At 42.4% G+C, this 21,380-nt stretch overlaps 1 protein-coding gene across 2 annotated transcripts; it reads right to left on the bottom strand.

Annotated features, from left to right (window-relative positions):
- On the bottom strand, window positions 1-20,997 carry TMEM45A (transmembrane protein 45A). 2 transcript variants are annotated; one of them, XM_051781072.1, is made up of 6 exons: window positions 20,887-20,997; window positions 9,129-9,338; window positions 6,737-6,949; window positions 6,062-6,246; window positions 3,744-3,889; window positions 1-2,247 (listed from the first exon to the last, which is right to left on the bottom strand). In XM_051781072.1, exons 2-6 carry the CDS (start codon window positions 9,316-9,318, stop codon window positions 2,154-2,156), a joined length of 828 nt encoding a protein of 275 aa, XP_051637032.1. In that variant the 5' UTR covers window positions 9,319-9,338; window positions 20,887-20,997; the 3' UTR covers window positions 1-2,153. The 2 variants fall into 2 exon arrangements, with proteins under 2 accessions (XP_051637032.1, XP_051637033.1); XM_051781073.1 differs by lacking the exon at window positions 1-2,247 and adding an exon at window positions 4,754-4,815 and having other exon boundaries at window positions 3,806-3,889.
- Between the last annotated feature and the right edge of the window lie 383 nt (window positions 20,998-21,380).

Raw genomic sequence — 21,380 nt, 5'->3', positions numbered from 1 at the left:
TTACATGAATAAATCAACTTTATTTAAATAAAATTACAGGTGCATCTTGTCTACTAAAAACTACCATATAGTTTTTCAAAGGCTCTAATATTCAAAAATAATTTAAATTTTCTTGAGAGCAGCTACCTTTTTCTGAGTGGTGTTTGTAAACTTGTTAAACTTCCCTCCCCTCATTCGACTCAAACAATATCTGTTGCTAATGAAATGATGGAGGCTGTACCTTTTTCATTGTAATAGCTCCCACACTGTTCCTGGGAGTCTCTTTCGAACATGGATTGAGAAGAATGGGTCGGGTGTCCTATGTAGCAAAAACTCACCCTGAAATAGGGTGTTTCTTTCCTTTGTGGCACCATAAATACATCAGGCACAAAACCCCACTATGACACTCACTCTGCGTGTACTCTAAGTATTATAAATTAAATTCAGGAGCCTACTGCTTCTTTGAGACTTCAGTATCTGTTTTCCCTTGCATTTCTTCAAGTTAATAATTCAATGCCACCTTCTCTAATGCAAAGAGAAGAGAAAAACTCAACAAAGCGGAGGGACCAGATCCTACAACTCTCATTCTACCACAGTCCAGCTCTGCATTCCCTTAAGAGCATGTGGAAATATTTGAGTAACAGAAGAAACACCCATTTGTAGCACCAAACCTGACAAACTGGCACTATTTGAACAGAATTTGTTGTCCTGCACTAGCATGTGTCTGAAAAAAATCACAAAATAAAATTTTTTAGAAGGAGTTGTGAAGGGGAGAGGCTGTTTTCTGGCACGGCCACCTTACCATGGCCACCTTACTGCTGATGGCTATGTAAAATGGCCACCAGCATGCTTCCCACGTCAGTCCTCAGGAAAACAGAGCTGTGCCACAAGTTGCCCATGCCAGTCATTCAAAAGACATATTTAGAGTCAGAGTGATGCTTTGAAAGTGTGCCCCTTAGGGGCAGTGTGCTTTTGGACATCATTTTCTGATGTCTTTTACCACGTGCCAGTTATTTCTCTTTTCTTGAAATTGGAGTGCATTCCAAGCGACATGGGGCGCTGGGAAGAACACCCTGCTTTTCACTAGGTCGAGACTCAGTTTTAATGGAGAAAATTAATGCAATTAAAACTAGTATTATTTTTTAATTCACTTGCTGCTGTGGATAGTTGGGCATGAAGCTTCTGTGAAAGGAACATCTGCCTCCCCTTCCCCCTCAGCTCACTGTGCAGCACCGTGCAGACTGCCTGGTGACTGCAGGGGTGACACAGGGAAAAGGATGCAAAACCATCTTATCCTGCCCACAGATCAGCATTATCCACTCCTGACCCAGGTTCTGGGTCACATGTCTGCTCTGAATCCTGCAGAAAACCACTTCACCAAAAGAAAGGAAATAACTTTGGGAAAGAAAGTTTCCTTCAGCTGCTGCCTGACTGAACATCTCTCAGCCTTTCTGGAAAAAAAAGAAGTTCCTCCAGAAGCCAAGGGAAGACAGAGTCACTTCCACTGCCTTACAAAGTCAAATGATAGCAAAAAGACAGGACTGCCTAGGCATAAGAATGAACAACTGCAGTGGCTTTTGATCATCACAGACCTCTTTGGTCCTCCTACTGATCTTGGTAGTGTCTCTGTAGGAGTGAACACACTACACATTCTTCAAGGAACCGTGAATGGGTTCGCAGTGAGAAGTTCTTTCTGTTTAACATAAAACCCCAAGCAGAGACATAAGGCAAATGGAAGATTCTGGGGGTTTTATCTTGTCCTGCACAAGTTATTTATGCACAGTTACTTGCAGGGCAATAAACATGCATATTTGAACACCCTAATTATGGAAACTTAAAAGTATGTTCAGTGGCGACTGAAAAACATTTTGCTTAGCTTTTAATAAGGCAACATGCAGACTTCATTGTGCCACCTCATACACTCCAAGTCAGTCTAATATTAGTTGGATTTTCTTTGAAGCATGTAATAAGCAAGGTACTAGTGCAACCACTGCAAATTGATACCAAGTTTACCCTCCAAAAACAAAGGTGTAACTGTGTAGATGTAGACATCATAGGGGAATGATAATTGCATAGCAAGTTGTAGTAATGAATGAATAAGATGGCAAAAAAATGTAAAAACGAGGTTATCAGCCTAATAGTTGAGCAGGTAAGGTAGTCAAGCCATATTCATACTAAATTTCATCTTCTGACTCATGATCTCGTTCACATGTTTTCAGTAAACCCATTTCCATGGATTGGGACCGTTTAACCTTTGAACGAACTGCCCTGGAAACAACAACAAAAAAAAGTTGTCAATAATAACACAAAGGCTCATCTGACCATTTTTACGTGACAAAAACGTGTTTGACGCTTGCATCTCATTAGCGAGTTAGGATGATTAATTTATAAAGACTTGTAGTGGTCCAGGGTGGAAGACATCCTAAAGAGGAAACAGTGACTTCAAGCAGAATCCAGGCAGAATTTAACCATAGGCCTTGGTTGTAGATACCTTTATGCTGGTGCAAGTGACTACTGTACAATGCAAGCATTTACATGGCATTCAAGGCCAGGTTGGATTGGGCTTTGAGAAACCTGGTCTAGTGCAAGGTGTTCCTGCCCATGGCAGGGGAGTTTGAACTACATGATCTTTAAGGTCCCTTCCAACTCATTCTATGATTAGTAAGTATTGTCTTTAATGATACCACCTGACTGTACTGCTGGTAAGAGCTTGTTCCTATGCACCTAAGAGCACCTTAAGCAAACCTCAGTGTACCATCTAGAAAGTTCAGTGCTGTGCAGGCACAAGACCAGTATCTGTGTTCACTCGGCAGAGTACTATAAAGCTGTGAGAAAGAGTGAGTCTGGCCAACCTACCCCTGGAGGGGAACTCTGCTCAGCGTGACCAATCTCATCTGAGGCCTCATCTGGTGCTGCAGCAGCCACTGTTCCCAGCATCAGAAGGGATGTAGGATTGCTGCCACTTTCTCAACAACTGCCATTCTTTACACAGCAAACCAGTCACCCAGCCTTGACTGTCAGTGCCTTTCGGACTGAGATCCAAAAAGAACTGGCACCTCAGTGCAAAGCAACTCTGCAAGACCTACATATGGCCAAAGCATGACTAAACAGGGTTATTAGGATGGTAAGGGTAAAAGTAAGGGGTGAGAAGCACGTTTAGGACAGTGCAGGCAAAGGCTTGGTAAGGTCCTGTGGGCAGAAGGTGATCCCACTTTCTGATGACCTCATGGCAGAATCAGGCTCATTTTTACAGCCAAATTAACACTGCAGTTGGGTGGCAAGGAAAAGGGCTAACTTTAGACATTAGGGGTTGAAACTGGCTAGTGAAAAGAAATCAGGTCTGATCACAGGAAATTTTTAGCAAGGAATCATATATAATAATCTTCAAAGTTAAGTCATGAAGCCTGCTGACTAAGCCATTTGAAATTAGTAGAGATGAGCATCGAGAGAAAAGATGCTGCAGGAAAAAGAAGTCTCTCCTACTTCTAACTTTACAAGCACTTACAAATGTGAAAGACTGTTAGAGCTTATTTTATGTGAGAAGTATTATGCTGTCAGAGCATAGGAATGTTTTCCTCCTTTCTTCTGAAGCAATGATTCATGTGGTTTTCATTGATTAGTAATATCTATTTTTATTTTATCTTGCAAGACAATTAATTTCTGTATAGAAACCTTTTGATTTGTCAGTAAAACTTTTCTAAAATAAAGCTCCTGCTAGACTAAATAGACAGGTCACCAAAGTTTTAGTGTTTCAAGTAACTTACCAGCTGACAATTGTGTAATTCACTGCAAGTATAAGAAAAGCAAAGGCATAATGCCAGCAATAGCACATGGTCAAGAACATCATATTAGTATGATCTGTCTGATTCCACTCTGGGCTCCCATTTGGAGGATAAAGCACAAAGCCAATCTGTAATAAAATAAAAGATATTTAGCACATGTGATTTGATGTGTATCCTATGCCATATATCATGCTTTATGCTACCCATCACAAGGCAGATATTTAATTTTCTTATAGTGCTGCTTATTTCTGTGTTTATTATTAAAAACAGTTGTTTAATCACTCTCAGTCACTCTCAGATGCAATGGATCACTTTACACAGTTCTGTGCAGAAATGCCTTTGAAGATGCAGAGCCAGTCCCAGAGACCCACTGCTCTTGCCCAGAAAATTAAGGACCCTGCCCAACGACCCACCCCTGCAGAAATCACAATTATGTACTGTAAGGAGAGGGGCTGGTGCTCAGCTATGTGTGCTCTGAACTGCAAGCACCTCACTAACCAGAAAACCTGCCCAGCCACTTGCACTGATTCAGTTCTTCCCAACAGTATCTGGGAATGTGTTATGTGGTCGAGAAGATGAATAATGAACGAATAAATAAAGGCGAGCCACAAGTCTATTCCTTCTGGGCTATCCAGGGAAAAAGTCAGGTTTGAAATTACATAAAAATGGAGCTTCCTCATGCAAGACTATAAGTTCTTGTATTTCTGTGTGAAATACATAGCTGATTTTTTCATTCAGAGCTGGGAAAGATCAAATTCCGATTCATGAATAAGATGGGGAAACTATTAATTCTATGGTTACACAGTGGTCTGCAGCACAAGCACCAGTCCTCTGTACTGCCTAATACTCTTCAAAGTCATCACTCAGCAGTTTAGTTGAGAATTTAGAAGCTGGGAGGAGGAGAGGAAGGAGGAGGGGAGTGGATTTTGCATTTCCATGAAGAGAATTCAATGAATGAGGGTGTTGATGATGCAGAAAGAAAGTCCCTTTACCTTTTACAAATATCCCATGCTGCAGCCAGTGTGTGGTTTTCAGTCACACAGATGGTTGAAGTCTGATGTGGGTGTGAAAAAAGCCACACTTAAATCTCTTGTATTTTTAGTTCTTCAGTTTTTTTACTTTGAAACAAAACCTCCATTGTCTCTAGGGCTAAAGAAATAATCTGTTCTAAAATTAGACTAGGCAGACAACAAAGAATAAATGGTTGCATCTATTCCTCTTATGCAAAACTTCTTAAATCGCCAAAGAAAAGTTTACAAACAAGAAATAAAACAGCAAGTGCTGCAGCACTACATTCTTGAGTTCACTTATAGAAAAATACAACCTACTCAAAGATCTGTCTTCTTGCCAGAGCAAGCATTTAAATATTTGATTTGGTGCTGAATGTCCATTTCTCCTAAGGAACAGCAAACGTTTTTATTCATCATGTCTGGCCAGCATATAAAAAAGGGAAGCCAGTCTAGACATGCTGGAAAGAAAAACTGTTGGAGTGACCTCAGTTCTCCACTATAAGATGAAACACACATCATCACTAGTGCTCTTATTTCTTTGTTACAAGAACATTGTTACAAGAAAAAATTGTCTCAGAAATTCATTGAATCTCTCTCTTGTTCTTATAGCAAAGAAAGGGTCGATATGTTTTAATTGAATAGAATCACAAGGAAGGGAGGGCATGGAAGCTACATTTTGAAGAGTCCTTTCAGGAGCCACATCCTTGAAATATCAAAGTTTTGGCTGTTATTTTTTCTGCTCAGTTCCCAGAGCACCAGAAAAACAGGAGGCTTTCTATCCCCCAATGTCTTAACATGGGTCGATAGCTTAAGTACCTTTTGAGCCAGGCAACATCAAGGAGGCCTTTGCCCCACCTGTTTGGTACTCCTGGGCATCTACTCACTGCTCCAGCAGCTGACAGTGGAGACTCTCTTTGTAAAGAACAGCATGTATTTCCATGCTCTAAAATCACTGCCATTTGGCTGGCCAATCTGGAACAGGATGTTAAAGGGATCAGAGATAACTACATCATGTTAATGACCGTAGTAAGGGAGTGCTCAAGAAAATCACTTTAGCTTTTTTATTGATTCAAATAAAAGGCACTAGAAGTAAAAGGGCTTCTTCTTCTTCTGTAAAATGGATATGAGAAATACTTTTATCTCTTTAAAGGAACATTAAGACTGCATTGTGTTATAAGTCTTTTGAGGTCTGTGTTTAAAAGGCATATATATTACCTGTGAAACATCTGCAAAGGGTTAAATGACTAATTTTGGTGAGGAAGAAATTCCTAAGGCAGAAAAGTGACCTACCTGCCAGAACCAGCTGCCTTGTAATATGCAGAGGCTTGTACGGAGCATTTCCAGCACAATACTGCCACGGAAGAAAACTTCCAAAAATATGCAGGCAGCAGCTCCAAAGATAGCAAATAGCAGTAACTGATGAACATGAACATCCAGCATGGCTCTTCCGTGAAGATGGTAGCAGAAGAGAAAACCTGGAATAAATTGTGATCAGTTTAAGATCTTTTCTTCCCTTGTAATCTCCCTGCATTTGCTTTTAGAAAGCAGTGAAACTTTGGCATCTCTTTTATGCCAGTATCACCTTCACTCACATTGCTTTAGCTAACAAGTTGTGCACCATGCCAGTACACACACTGAAGCACGTGCCTGAGCTATTGAGCACTTACCTGAAACACGCTTGTACTGCTATTTTCATAACATTTCTGTTACTGTCTGAGCCAGTTAGGAAAGCACAGATACACCTTTACAGTGTGTGATCATGATCTGGGCTGCAGTGCAGACAAACCCTCAGCAGTCTAAGGAGAGCCAAGACTGCCCTATTTTGATCTCTTTTAAGTGTTTCAGGGAGTTATACACCCAGCTCCTGTAGGCTTATTCTCTAAGGTGGGTTTGAGATTCCCAGACCAAAGAGCAATACCCACCCACAAGATTCATGCCCATCTCTGCAGGGAGAGGTAAACTGACCTTCAATAAAGACTGCTAAGGAAAGCATCATCCTGTCCATGGCTGCTGGCAGCGCATTGGTCCCATGTGCCACGATGTCAACCAACCCCGAAATGCCATAGAAGAGGTACATGGTGGCATGTTGCCAGTTCATCAAGTGATCCCAGTGCTTTTTCTCATAGTTATACAACTTCAGATGAGGTCCATCAGGAACAAACTGTTCAGCCACCATTCCTGTGCATGAAATGAGAAATACAACCATTTGTGCTGGTGCTTAAGATATAGACTGATGATAAGTCTTTATACAAACAATGTATCCTCATACAGCATAATGCCACTAAATTTTGGGGTTAGTCTGGTTGTTCTGGGTGATTGCTATGTTTTGCTCCCTTCTGCCCAGTTCAGCCATTCCCAATAAAATTTTAACATGTTGTCCCAATTCAGGTGAAAATGCACAGAGGCATCAAAGATACTAATTTTATATTAATTTTCAAGAAAATAGGCAGTGGATGGAGGAGAGATGAAATAAGCTGCTTTGCTAAAGGAAAAACAACAGAGCGAGCTCAACAATATATTAAGCATCACATAATCTGGAGGGGAGAAAGTCAGAGGAAACCAGACTTCAGCTCTGCTCCTGGTGGAACTATTTGCATCTTGCAGTTTCCAGCAGTGAAAATGAAAACAACTATTCTGTGCTGCTTTTTCTTCTTTTAAACAATTGCTATTGTAGAGGTCCTCTAGCTGAATTTTTCAGCTCTTTCCCAGTGGTTCAAATATAACACATGCTAAAGTCTCTAAAAGGAAGATTACCATATCAGTGCCCTGCCACATGCAGGATGACAGAATTCAGACACTTAATTCAAAAGGGATTTTTCCTCTAAAGTCATAAAGGGAAAACCCTCCACCATGCACGGTTATTAAAGGTCCCATGATAATGTACACTGAGTTAATATTTGAGTCACTGCTTCACTCTCTCTCTCCCTTACCTCGGCCCCTTGGTGTTTTGCTAACCAGCTGCAGTACTCCAGCAAGTGGAAAGCTGCTTTTAGATCCTTTCTATGATCCACGAAGTTTACAAAGGATTTAAAATTTGTTATGTTTTTAAAACATTAAAGCTAGTTATGTTGTTTATAAAGCATGGGCCAGCATCCTGCTGTATAGGCAGATATGCTGCAGAGCAAATGCAGTGTATTTCCACCTTTATTTCAAGTTTTCCTAACATGGCAACAGCAGGTTTTACTCCCTCTGCTGCCTTTACTGTTTATCTTTGCCAAGTGTTCTTGTCCACATTTTTTATTAGAGGTGAAATTACCATATGTTAAATTAATAGCTTTTTGTTTCAGAGAGAAAATAAAACCAATAGATGAATGTTTTAGCTGCCCAACTACCTCTAGACACAGACTGGGAGATTTGTAGAAAAGATGTCCACACTCCCACCTCAAAATGAATGCTAGTATTCAGATTTTTTAATCATTTTTTAAGGCAAATCAAAATTTATACTGTAGACACAACATCCCTTCAGCGCTTATGTATCTTAACTGATTCAACTCCCAGAGGAGAAGGAAAAGCAAGAACAAGATTTTGTCACAGCCTGCACCTTGATTAGACACCAGGCAACTCTAAGCATCTAAAGAAGAGTAAATAAATAGAATATAAAAGTCTAAAAATACTTAAATATATTTTTCAACTTGACAGCCACAGGTGCTGAGCTCCCCAGGTCCCCTGTTGTTTAACTTACTTACTCTCTAAAAGTAAATTTTTAACATACAGCCTGCTGGAATGTGAAGAAGAACTAGGCACTTCCAGTCGGCTGCACAGCTCTTACAACCATCCCTGTGGGTTTGTACCCAGGCCTGGACAAAACAGAAGGAGAAACAGCTCTCCCCCACACACACCACACCTCATTGCCACACTCCTGCAGCAATAAAATCTGGAGGTCAGTCTTTCTTTGCGAATGTTTTCACTTTTGAATGACATTAATGAAAAATCATCTGCATAATTTACATAATTTATCAATAACTCATTGGACACTGAGTCACCATCTGAGATGACTGGATTCAAAATAGAAAAGCCACGCCCTCACAGTCTGGTGCTCCCAGTCTGCATGTGAGAGCCCCTTGCCTAAATATCTCATCTCCCTCCCTGAAGTAGTGAACAGGATATGAACACTGAGATGGACCACCTGTGCAGCAGTCAGGAGGCCTCAAAGAAGCTCCATAAGAGCACCAGGGATGGAAACTATGTTAAAGACATAATTGTGTTATTAATAGCAGCAGCCCCACCACTCTGCAGTGGTTAAAGGACAAAATACCAAAACGCAATGAGATCTGTTTTATCAGAGAACAAAATTTAAAGAAAAAAGTGTTAAAAAGCACAACTTCTTTGTTGTCTGCCTTGAGTCCTCCTTACTTACCAATGAGGGCAAAGACAGCTTTGATGATCCCCTCAACAAACTCCAGGCGCTGAAATCCTGCCCTGGAGCCAAGGTAGCAAGCGTTCTTGTTTTTTCGACAGGCGTACTTCAGTGGATACTTCACGGACCACCATAAACCAAAAAGAAGAAAAAAGCTTCCAGGGAGGGCATGCCCTTTGAAATTGCCCATGGTTTTCTGCTAGGCAACACCTGAAGGAGGAACAAATGCACACCAATTATGGGAATAGTGGGAGAATTCCGTGGGTTATAATTTTAAAGTATCTCCTTGCGTAGATCAAAAAAGTGTCACTGAATGAAGTATTCACACTTTATTTAAAAATAAATGTGTGTACTTATCTTCCCTGGCTGTTCAAAACACTCAGCCAGCCAGTCTCCCCAGTTTCATAGCTTTGCAGAACAAGAGTCAGAGACCCAACTGCAGAGCAGCTGACCTGAAATGCAGCGCTGGCAGTTGGCAAGTTAAGGGTAGAAAAAGCCATAGCACACCATGTCTTGCTGTTGAAGTTGTACTAGCGAAGGAGAGAACACAAATATTCACTATTTGGTTCTTTCATCCTTCAAGAGGGTTTTATATTTTTTTCCTCCACAAAGGGAAACCAAGACAATACCTGACTGAAGGAAAAATGAATTGTATACACTTCTGATTGGTATCTATTAACTAGTAAATGGTATTTTGTATTTCAATCTAGTTGTCTCGTTTTGATTTACAAACATCAAGTAATTATTAATATTTGATAGGCAAATTATGTACCCACAACTGAATACATATTATTGAGTACATAAAGTGCACTGAATGGTAAGGTTATTAGTTGGTCAGGATTATATAGTGCTTTAAAAGAAGTGCCATTAATAAAACCTAGTGATTCTGGTCCTCATCCCAACTTTTAGGATAGTTGAACAAATAATTTCTTAATTAAAATTATTAAAATAATTTATTAATTAAAATTAAAATGATTCTTCTAACATTAAATGACAATTTTTCTTTAAGTTATTATAAAATATGTTGTTGTGCATCATGGCCCGAAGGCACACTAAATCTTTGCATGGGTAACAATCAAGAACAACCACTTTAGAAGGATTGCCTGTCTGTACTTCCTGTTATTACTGTTGCTGACCTAAAAATTTAAATGCCACACTGCACTGGAGACATCTGGTTAAGAATGGAACATGGAGGCTCTGGTATATTTTTCTTTTTCGTAAGTATTTCCTATGGTCAGCTCTGCATAAGAAGTTTTAAACTGTGGCTTGTGGGCCACAGAGTACTTGCATCTGGTTCACGTAATGCTGTCTAGTCACGTAGCATGAGCCCTCCCCTATTTCTGGAGGCTAAATTCCACTGAAAGCATTAATTTTATTTTCATTTCTTTAGGAAGAGAAACTTTTCCACATGTCCAGGTCCTGGAGCTGCCATAAGACTATTTGAGCTGCATGAGGAGAGGTGACCTATATAGCCACAAAGGAGAAGAAAAAAAAACAAGGATAGCATGAGACAGGCTGTGATTTAAACAGGAATGCTGAAGAGGGTCCTGTGCCCCCTGACTGTCCCTCTTCCAGAGCTGATCTCTCCCACTGTAAGGGCTTCAGAGGGAGAGAGGTGAGCTTTAAAATTTTCCCTGGATAAAACTCTGCTTATCTGATTTCTAGGGAAGCACTGGACAAGTACACGTAAAGAGAACCGTGATACTGGTTGCCTCATGGATATTTCCAGTGTTGGCATCTGTGCATGGAAGCCTGGAAGGAGAGCGTGCCCTGAGCTCAGGAAAGCAGCACCTGCCAGTTGTGGGGCAGCCAAAGGGGGCAAGAGGAATGTGTTTAGGAATGAAACATAAAGGACTCCCATTTGGGATTCCTGCTGTATGGGGAAGGGATTCAGCATGTCACTTGTCTCCTATCAAGAAGAAAAGCAAAGATGCCATGCCCAGAGCTGCTGTGGGGGATTTTGGCTCACTGGGCATCCAGCCAACCCCTCAGGTCAGAGCAGCAGAGGCCATGAGGAGGAGCAAGTGGCGGCAGACCCAGTAGGCAGCTCTCAGCACAGGACCCCAGGAGCCAGGGTGATGGTGACCACCCCCATCTCCACACACAAAATGCTGAATTAAGCTCTGAACCCCCCTGGGGTTGAGCACGTTTGTGGTGCCAAATCATCCTGCTTGTGAGCTGAGCATCTCTGATCCCAGCCCAGGGAGGGCTGGGCAGGGCAGGAGAAGGAGGTGGCAGCCAAGGGTCAGCAGAGCCTTTCTCTGCCTCCTCTGCCTCCCCTACCACTCTTAAAGTTCCTCTGAGTTGAGACCTGTGTGTTTTATTTGCATCTGGGGAAAGCACTGCTCACTCTGTAGCAGCCTACAGCAGAGTTGGGCTCTCAGTGGTGAGGTTGGGGGCTCAGACCCATAGGTTAGACCCAGCCCCAGAAGAGGTACTTCATTTTGGGACATCTCTAGTTCGAAGAGTCTGACCAGCTCACACATCACTGCCAGTACTCACTGCACCATTGTTTGCCTCCATAAAGGGCAGTACTAACAGTTTTAGATAGGGGCCTAAACTTTGCTTTAACCTTTAAAGTACTTCTTTTGCTTTTCAAATCTTAATTTCTGGTTCTTTTAAAATGTGCTGAAAGGCATTGCTGTCTTTTCAGACACATTGTTTTTTTCTCTTCTTTGAATGAAAGGAAGAGGGGAGGAGTGGAGAGTGGCCTTTCCTCACTATATGTCTGATTTCACCAAACACCATTCATTAGAAAGATTTTATTCATTAGAGATTTTATTATTCACCACAGGTACAGAGCACTCTGAATGGAACAATTTACCCTGTACCCCATATCAAAGCAAGATACTGGATTAAAAATGTAAATTAAACCTACGAAAAGCTTCCCTCTAGGAGAGTACAGCTGCAGTAAGAGTGAAATGAAAAATAGTGTGTTGATGTCATTCGTAGTACATGGTATACAAAACTTCAAAAGTAATTCTCAATCTGTAAATTCACACCTGGGTTACCTAGAGCTTTAATCAATGGAGGATTTTCCTGCACTAAATCTGGGTAAATGATCAAGATACTCTTTTTAAACTATTTTTTGCCTTTCAAAATAAGGGAAAAGATGAAAAGGAACAGGTTGATACAGCAACTACTGTTGCTGCACATCCAATATAAACAAAACAGAACCAGAAATGTTGATTTTTGCTATAAGCCATACAATCACATATCATTAGCTTTAGAAACTGTAAACTTCAGTTTGAGTTCGTTGAAAGATGTTGGGGGTTATTTGTAGGATTTCTCTAGAAGGACACACATCAGATCTGCCAGCCAGCTGTTGCGTCAGACCTTTGGAACGCTGCATCTCAACACAGTTGGTTTCAGAAAGGAGCTATACAACTTACACTTTAAATCCTTAATAAACTTGAAAACTTAATGACCGAGGTTGCCTCAAATCAATTATATTTCCCAATTCATGAATTTTCTCTTTTCAGGCCCAAGAGTTTATTTTGGTGAGTCTAGAAGTCACCTACCACCACCCAGTTTTGATGTGACTGAGTTTTGCCTGCAAGTAAGCTGGGGGATATTGCATGATTTGGAGGCTTAGTATGACACTGAGAACATGGTGAGGTTAAGCAGAAACACCTCAGCAGAAGTATCACTGTGGGATCAGGAGGTTAATCTGGGAGGTGGGAGGTAGAGGTGCAATGGGAGGTGAAAGGAGAGGAGGACATTGAGAGACCAAAAAAATTCCCGAGGTTGCCCCACAGCTGGGTGCCATGAGGCTTGGCCCCAAAGCCACTCAGGCATACTAGGTGTCACATGCACCCCTGCAGCTGGTGACCTGCTTCCCCAACCTCAGCCCTGTCCAAATCCTGTTCCTAACCCTGCCAGTCAAAGCCAAGGGTACTGATGCCTACAAAAGGCATGTAGGCAGCTGGTATCACCCAGCCACAACCCCCACATTGGATGACAGGGTTTGGCTTTCCAGCCAAAGTACACAGACTCCTTGACCACTGCTGATGAAATCATCACTGTTATCTGCTGTGTGAACCCCCAGGATCCCTGCAGGCTTCTCCTGTCTCCACCCTCAAGTCTCACCACTCAGGACCCTTCCATCACTACCAACAAGCGGCCATGGGGTCGCAGCAGCCAGGGCATCAGCAAAGTTTGGACTCTGGCAAAGCAAACTTTGGAGTCTAGCTGGGGGAAGCTCCCCCTCTGCCAACCAGCAGGGCTGCAACTCCAGGGAGCATGCCCAGGAACCAGACAAGGCATTTGTTCCAGCCTGATTCAGGCTTTTCACAGAAAGTACCCCTTGAAACCCTGCTCTCAGGAGAGTGTGGGGCATGCCAGGAAAGGAGGCTGCTGTCAGAGATCAAGGGCTTGAATTGCCCCAACCAGCCTCACCCAGGACCCCTTCCTGGAACCTCTGCTTAGGGGCCCGTGGTCACAGGGAAACTGCAGAAATAGTAATTAGGCACAATTATGGTAATAAACTCAATTGTTGAGGTAGTTTATAAATTTTAAGTACTAGTCAATGTTTCTGCAGCTGATTGGAATAAAGAGCAAGAATATTTTACAGCTACCTGTGAATGTGAGATGGGTTTTTTTCGTGTGTGAGAACTCCAAGCATAGTTTTTCTTGCAATAATCACAGACAGCTCTGCATGATTCAGGCTTTCCCAGTGATTTGAAAGCTGCATGGTATTGCAAAAGTGTTTTTACACCCGAATTTGCCAAGCCAATACAGGCTGCTGACAATTGCGTACAAATTCCCAATGTAGCTGTAATGCTTTTTTACCTGGCATATTCATCCCTCTGTTCAGGCTACTCCTTGAGGTCAGAAGGTAACATGGGATTCCACTGGCAAAAAGGGAATGAGCAAAGGCAGTTTCCACGTGAGCATTCAAGAAAAGGTGTGCATTTTCGTGGGTATTAAGAGCTGCCTTTTTAGCCTGAAAACTACCTCACACTATCAGAACCATGAAAGGCTGGCAAGAAATAGACTTAGATGGTTGATTTAAACATCTTCTGACTTTTTTGGGAGGGATGTTTCATAACATTTGCCAGTTTGATTCCTGATCTCTTAAGACCACTCTTGTGCAGACTAAGGCAAGACTTGCGAGTGGTATGGAGAAATTAGATATACCACCTGGTTACTCAGAAGGCTTCTCAATTGCTTCTGGAAGAACTAGATTAATTTCCCTTTTATCCCCTTTTCCCTTTAAAGAACAGCCAGGGGTTTAGGCAGCACAACCTGTAAGGCATGGGGACACAAGCTGATCCAGAACTTGCCCTGCAGCAGGCAGCTTCCTTTCCCTGCACATTTTCCTGCTACAGGAGTATGCCTGGCAATTTCCTGTGTCTATCAAGCCCTGGGGGATGTTACCCAGGACTATCAAACTGAAATGTGGATCTTTTTCCAGAAATGACACAAGTTATGAAGCCACAAATTCACTCTTCTGCAATGCTCTCATTTCTGCTACAGAACCATCTAACAACAAAAGTTAAACCCAAAGATTAAACATTAGCAATTTTTTCTTCCATATGCTAGATTAGGAAACAGTGATTGGGAGTTTATAATATGTAATATGAAATGTTTATTTATCCATATCAGCCACAGGAATGCATTGTGATATCAGTGAGAATGATGCACCCAGATAAGAGCCTACATCTGTAGGCATTTTCTAATCAGTGCACAAGCTGTGATCATACAGCTTCTACCAAAAAATGGAAACCAGCAAAGCTGAAATGCATCTAAGAAAAAGAAAATCACAGACAAGCTTAATTCAGTACCGAAGTTTCCTACTTGCAGTTAAATACCTATTCAAGAGATAAATGACTTTTATCCTGCAGCCATTATATTGTAAACATCACAGACAGCCATGGGGATCTGAAAAACTGTCTGCTGTAACTCCTTTGTTCACTAAATGCAGTACTGATTTCATACCATAACTAAAAGCATTTCAGCAATTACAGCCCCGTGTTTACAGATGAGATCACTGCTCTAGTGTTAAGGAAATACTCAGCTGGCACCTGTAGCTCCTTTAGAACTAAAGTGGAACAAAGTATTGTGTATAGTAATGAAAGCAGGACACAAGACTTCTTGAAATGCTAAAAAATGACAGTACAGCCTTGATATTTTTGGCTTAATAGTGTGGGAGATAAAGATTTTCAGTCAAAAAAAAAATGTCACGAATAGATGTCTCTGAAGCCTGTAAGAGAAGAATTCAACCCTTGATAGAATCTTCAGGCCTAGAAGACAGGGATGAAAACGAAAAATCCCAAAGAGGTAATGACCAGAAATCCATTTGCTGACCTTAAAAAGGGTGGACTCCAAGGTACAATCTCTCACAGTGACAAGTTTGGGCCCACAGCTTGAACTACTCTATTCTTTTCAGTGTCTTGCATCTGTCAGAGACTCTTCCTTCCCAGATACTTGTCCTTGTCAGCCTTCTGAGTGCTCCTCACTGTGTTTTTCATCTCTTGTGACCCTCAGTTTTCTGGCTTTCTTCCTCATTCTCTGTGCATCTGCTCATCCTGTTCCTGCTCCCATTGCTGAGCAGGCTATCTCTAGGGGTTATCCAGGGACAAAACCACTACATAATAATCTTACCATTGGCTCTTGATATGTGAGCAGCTGCTAGTCTGTGGATATGAAATTTTTGGTCTTCAGGACTGCCAAACTGGAGTCTTTTATTCAGATCACCACAAGTTCAAAAAACACAGACATACAAAAAATAAATCTTGTAATTGCATGGGATACATAAAAGAGTCATTTTTTCCCATGAAAGTTTCATAGTTCCCTTATTGGCCATAAACCCTGGTATTTCCTAGCACTGCCTGAAATAAAGGATAAAATAGTATGGGTATGTGAGTAAACTATTGCAGGTATGAGAGTGCTACCTCCTGTGGGAGTACGTTTGGCTTCAGCCACCACAGTCATTTCCCTGCCCACAGTGGGGTGCCTCCTGTGGGGTGACCTTCCACCTGTCCCCCATTCAGAGGGGCAGTTTCCTTCCCCACAGAGGGCCACTGCAGTCCTCCAAGTGAGGTGCTACTGATGCAGGGCTCCTCCCAACCCAATAGACTCGAACTAGTCTTTGATTGTGTGTGGCAGTGGCAGAGCACTGCTGGACAGACATCATGAGGAAGGACGTGCTGTGACATTCCACTGCAGTGCTGTGGGAGCTCTTCACTAACATCTGAGACTGTCTCCCCTTTCCAGTCCAATGAGCAATGGGCTTTGCTGAAGCTCTTAGTGCTTCCTGATTTTAACCTAAATTGTGCCAACTGGTTAAATTCCTATACCTGCTCTCTTTCTAAAGTCAATTCCTTTTGTCACAGAATCACAAAATCATGAAATCACAGAATGGTTAGGGTTGAAAGAGACCTCTGGAGGTCATCTAGTCTAAGCCCCCTGTTAAAGCAGGTTCCCCTAGAGCATGTTACACAGGATTGTGTCCACACAAGTTTTGAATACCTACAGAGAAGGGGACATCACAACCTCTTTGGGCAGCCTGTTCCTGTGCTCTGCCACCTGCACAGTAAAGAAGTTTTCCTCATATTCAGATGGAACTTCCTGTGTTTCATTTTGTGTCCATTGTCCCTTGTCCTGTTGCTGGGCACCGCTGAAAAGAGTCTGGCCTCATCCTCTTGACACTGGCCCTTAAGATATTTGTACATATTCATGGGATCACTTTTCAGTTCTCTCTTCTCCAGGCTATACAGGCCCAACTCCCTCAGCTTTTCCTCATAAGAAAGATGTTTCAGTCTACTAATCTTCACTGTAGCCCTCTGCTGGACCCTCTGCAGTAGTTCCTTGTCTTTCTTAATCTGCAGAGCCCAGAACTGGACGCAGCACTGCAGATGTGGCCTCACCAGGGCAGAGTAGTGAGGGAGGATCACTTATCATCTTTAAAACAGTCGGTGTCACTTCAATGAACAACCTCTGCAGAACTCTAGATATTCCTGAGGTTCCATGGTAAAGCACAGGTCACACTGCCATTAGGAAGATTGCTCCACGGATACACCACAAACCCTACTTTTATAGGGTGTAATCCCTGGCTCCTCTTTGTCATTCCAGTTGTGTTCATTTATATGTTCTCTGCTTCCTAGTAGAGGAAAGGCTTCCTAGACTCGGAAAACGTCAAGAGAGCAAAAGTTTGATATATCAACTGATGACTTAGACATCAAAGCCCTGCTCTGGAGAGGAAATGAAATAAAACATGGTTTGGTTTCTGTCGGCGTCCCTTTTATAGACCTCCTCCTACAGCATTTTAACAATACAACTGAGGTTTCAGTGGAATGATTGCATAAGACAGCAAAGCTGACAGGACCACTAGACTATGGAAAATATTTGTAATAAATCCTGATGACCACTTAGGCTGTGAAAGATTCTACATTTGACACCTACAGAGCTCTTTACAGACTGTAAGAAGTTGCTGCAATTGCTATTTATGTTTCCAAATCAATTGCTATTTATGTTTCCAAATACTTCTTGAAGACAAGAAGACGGCACCCAAAAAAAAGAGGGGGAGTCTATGGAGAAAACTTAATGTTTGAGTGGTCTTAAATGGTGTTTTTCACCAGCAAGGAAGCCAGATATAAAAGAAAAACGTGATTAACGCTGTGCTTAGAGCAGGATAGGTCTTCAGGAATAAAGGACAAGGCTTGCCAACCTCAATATAATTTATAATTCTTTGGTTTCATGGGTTGTTCTCCTAATGTAAGTGCCAGTGACTGTGGAGAAAAGGCATTAAGATTTCTCTTCATTATGTACCAGATATCGCAGTGACTAAAGCCTTTGAATGAGAAACTGGAATATTACAGAGAAGATTCTTGTTTTAAAGAATCACCAAACACTAACAAAATAAGGTAAGCAGAAGTGTCAGACTGTGCTGTGCATATTACCAAGCTTTCATCTTAAGGACAGTCTCAAGTCAACAAAAACGGGAAGGGAGCTCATCTCAACAAACAAAAGAGCATTAATAAGTCTTTGATGCTGTTCATAGGAAGGACTCATTTTTCTTACTGAAAAACTACAAATAGGCTCCATTAGCCAATGTGACGCTCTTAACAGCTCATACTTGGGCAACAAGAAGATGACACTTGAAAGACCTGAACTTCGCTTCTCCTGTCCCCTGCAAGGGAGAAGACTGGAAACCAGGGGCATATGTGTCCTGAATATTTCTTGCAGTGGGACTCTGTGCTGCATTTTGCTGTCTCCTCCTGCTGAGATCCAGCCGCTTGTTCCTGAATCTCTGCTTTCTGAAGTTATTCCATTAACTGATTCATAACCTTCAACCAACCTGTCTGTCTGTGGAGTACAGTTAAGTAGTATGAGCCTCAGGGCAAACAAAGTGACTGAAAATAAATGTTTAAATCTCGTGGATTTGGATGCTCTAACAAATTATATGAGTGCTTGGGGCTTGCAAAATTGTGCTGTGATAAGAAGAAAAAAAAATATTAAAAGTTTTCTTGTCAGTAATTTCCACAAAACCATGCAACAGAGTAGGTGCAATTTGCACTTAAAGCTTTGCCTTGGCCAACTTGCTTTCGCACCCTGAAGTTTTTCTGCAGCCTTTTCTGTCAAGATCAGGGGGCCTGACATTACTGCCCAAGGGTGAACAAATGCACTGCCTCTACCAAATATAGGTTGAGGGAAACACATTATCTACAGCAGAAAGCTGTGTAGATCAGGAAAAAAAAATAAAAAGAGAAACACTAATGAATAAATGGAAGCATTGGCAAGGCAATCTGTAACACTGATACTAGCTGGGAGAAATGGCTGGCTGACTTAGCCCAGCCAGAAGAAACAAAATGCATCCGAGAAACAGGTATAGCTCCTTTTCATGGGATCACCTCATACTAAGTTGGAATCAGCTCCTGCTAATACAACACTAGCAGAAGCTGGAGTCTTCCATGATGCAAGGCTATAGCAGCAGCAGCTTCAGTTCCTGCAACCCCTCCGACAACATAATTAACAGAGGGAACAAGACAAATGCTATGGAGTAAGAGCTTTGAAATTCAATCAGACCAGCAGATGCAGCAAGGGGTTGTATGCCCTCCCAAAACCACTGATGTTACAGACACTACACCGTGTATCCTAGAAATGTCTCAAGCGCAAGGTCATATGGAGCAGAAGTTTTAGGAATTTTTGCTTGGATAGCACTAAAATGTTGTAGCAGGCCTAATTTAGGTACAAATGGATTGGAAGAGGCATAACTCTTCTCTTTACTTCCTGGAGCAAAAAGCAGTGCCACGACCAAAGGTCTGGCTCATGCTGTATGATAGGACTGGACAGGCACAGTAGAGTGGCACCCCGCTTAAAACTAAGATATTTCAAAACCAGTGTTGAATTATTTGTAATTCCTGAGTTTAGGAGCTGAAAAAAGATGATCAAAATTACTACTACTGCCAACTTCAAGTTGCATGGGCATCTTTGGTCACACCTAAGAAATAGAGCAGGAGTCAGCTGACAGGAGTTTTGACACTGAGAAATCTTGGTTCATGTATGTCTTCACACTGAAAACAAGGGGCCCATTTTTGTGCTGCTGCACTGGCCATTTGCAGTACTGACTAAAATGATCTTTCCAGGTGAATTTGTGTGCAAGAAAAGAGTAAACAGCAGTTTCCCTAAACACAGGCATAATTATTCCAGCCACTCCTCAAGGTTCATTTGAGTTTTCTTCTCCAGCAGTTAGTTCTACCCACACTCTCCACAACTGAGAGAAATCTGTTTGGTTTGCCCAGCTCCATTTGTAAAGAGAAAAATACAGGAAAAGCCACATAAGCATCATAGGCAACCTTGAAAAGCAGCAAAAGACATCTGAGCAAAATTCTGAAAGGTAACTCCAGAGTTCATGACAAATTTGCATCTAAAATGGATATTGAATACATTCCTTTTACAAAGTAGCTACAGTGACTTACAGTACAACAGATGCCATAATCTAAAGAGGTCTACAGAAACAGCAATATAAGGTGATGCAAACAGTGTTATATATACCGGAGAAATGACAAGTCCTAAATATGTAAATGAATAGTAATTTTCAAGTACTGAAGTTTAAACTTTGGTCTTAAGTACTTCAGTTCCTAAACTCTTCAGAAAGTCCCTTATCAAAAAGATGATTATTTTTTGATACCATATCAAGTCTTAAGTGTTATTAGGAGAGTAGGATATGATTTATTGCTGGAAAATTGAAACAAAATGGAAAATATGAGGGGATGGAAAGTGTTTTTCTGAGTGTTATTCTGTTTTGAAATAGAATAAAGAGGCCAAGATAATCTTAGGGTTTCTCTCGTGCAATAAGTAGCCATGGTTACATTTAAATTCTCTTGATTTTACCTGGAAATTCAAGTTTGGATGTACATCTCCATTTGAAACACCCAAGAGGAAGGGAGAGAAAAAAAATCACGCAAGAAACTTAAAACTAAACCGAACACTTCATCTCCCCTTTGTTCAACAATACAGAACCTCGGCTGCAAAACCTCTTGCTCATGGGGTAAAATACTCCGGATGCCTGCAAGGGCCACGCTCGCATTTTAACACCAGCAACCCTCGCGAAAGCGATTGCTGATGGAAAAGTCCCGTCCGCGCTCTTTACCTCGGGAGTGCCCCCCGCGGAGCGAGTTAAGGCAAACATCGAGCAGTTGTCCTTTCACCGGGGAATAGCCGACACCCCCCAGCCCTGCCCCGCCGCCGCCCGTCCTGCCTTCCCCCTGGCCCTTCCCGCAGCCGGGGACACGGAGCGCCGAGCTGCCCTTACCTGTGCCGCCCCAACAGCCCCTTCCTCCGCTTTCCCGCGCCCCCTCCTGCCTGGGGTTCCGCTGCCGGCCCGGGCAGCCCCTCGGCGCCGGGACCCTCCAGCTGCGGCCGCCGGGAGATGCGCCGCGGCCGCTCCAGATGTTTGCGGCGCGGCCGCCCAGATGTTCCCCTGGCGGCCCCGCGGGGGGCGGGCGGTTTCCTCCCCGCCTGGCCGGGAAGGACCCAGAGCAGAGCCAAATAAAAGGGGCTCGGGAAAAGCAAGGCTTCCGCGGGATCCTGCGCTGCCCACCCCCCCATCATGCCCCGCTTTCCAGGAAAAGCGGTCGGGAGCGGGTAGGGCTGGCGCGGGGCTGGCCGGGGGCATTGGCTCCTGCTAGCCCAGGCAGGAGAGGAAACGTAGGAGAAGTAGGAAAAGTAGAGAGATTTTCTGACATACAAACCCTCCTTTGATCCCTTCATAAAACAGAGGCCTTTTTTTATTTACACACATACACG

Source organism: Manacus candei, unplaced genomic scaffold (assembly GCF_025592945.1).
Source record: "Manacus candei isolate 608988 ecotype Guabito, Panama unplaced genomic scaffold, ASM2559294v1 h1tg000014l, whole genome shotgun sequence".
Classification (NCBI taxonomy): Eukaryota; Metazoa; Chordata; class Aves; order Passeriformes; family Pipridae; genus Manacus; species Manacus candei.
This window is presented reverse-complemented; position numbering and strand designations above follow the sequence as displayed.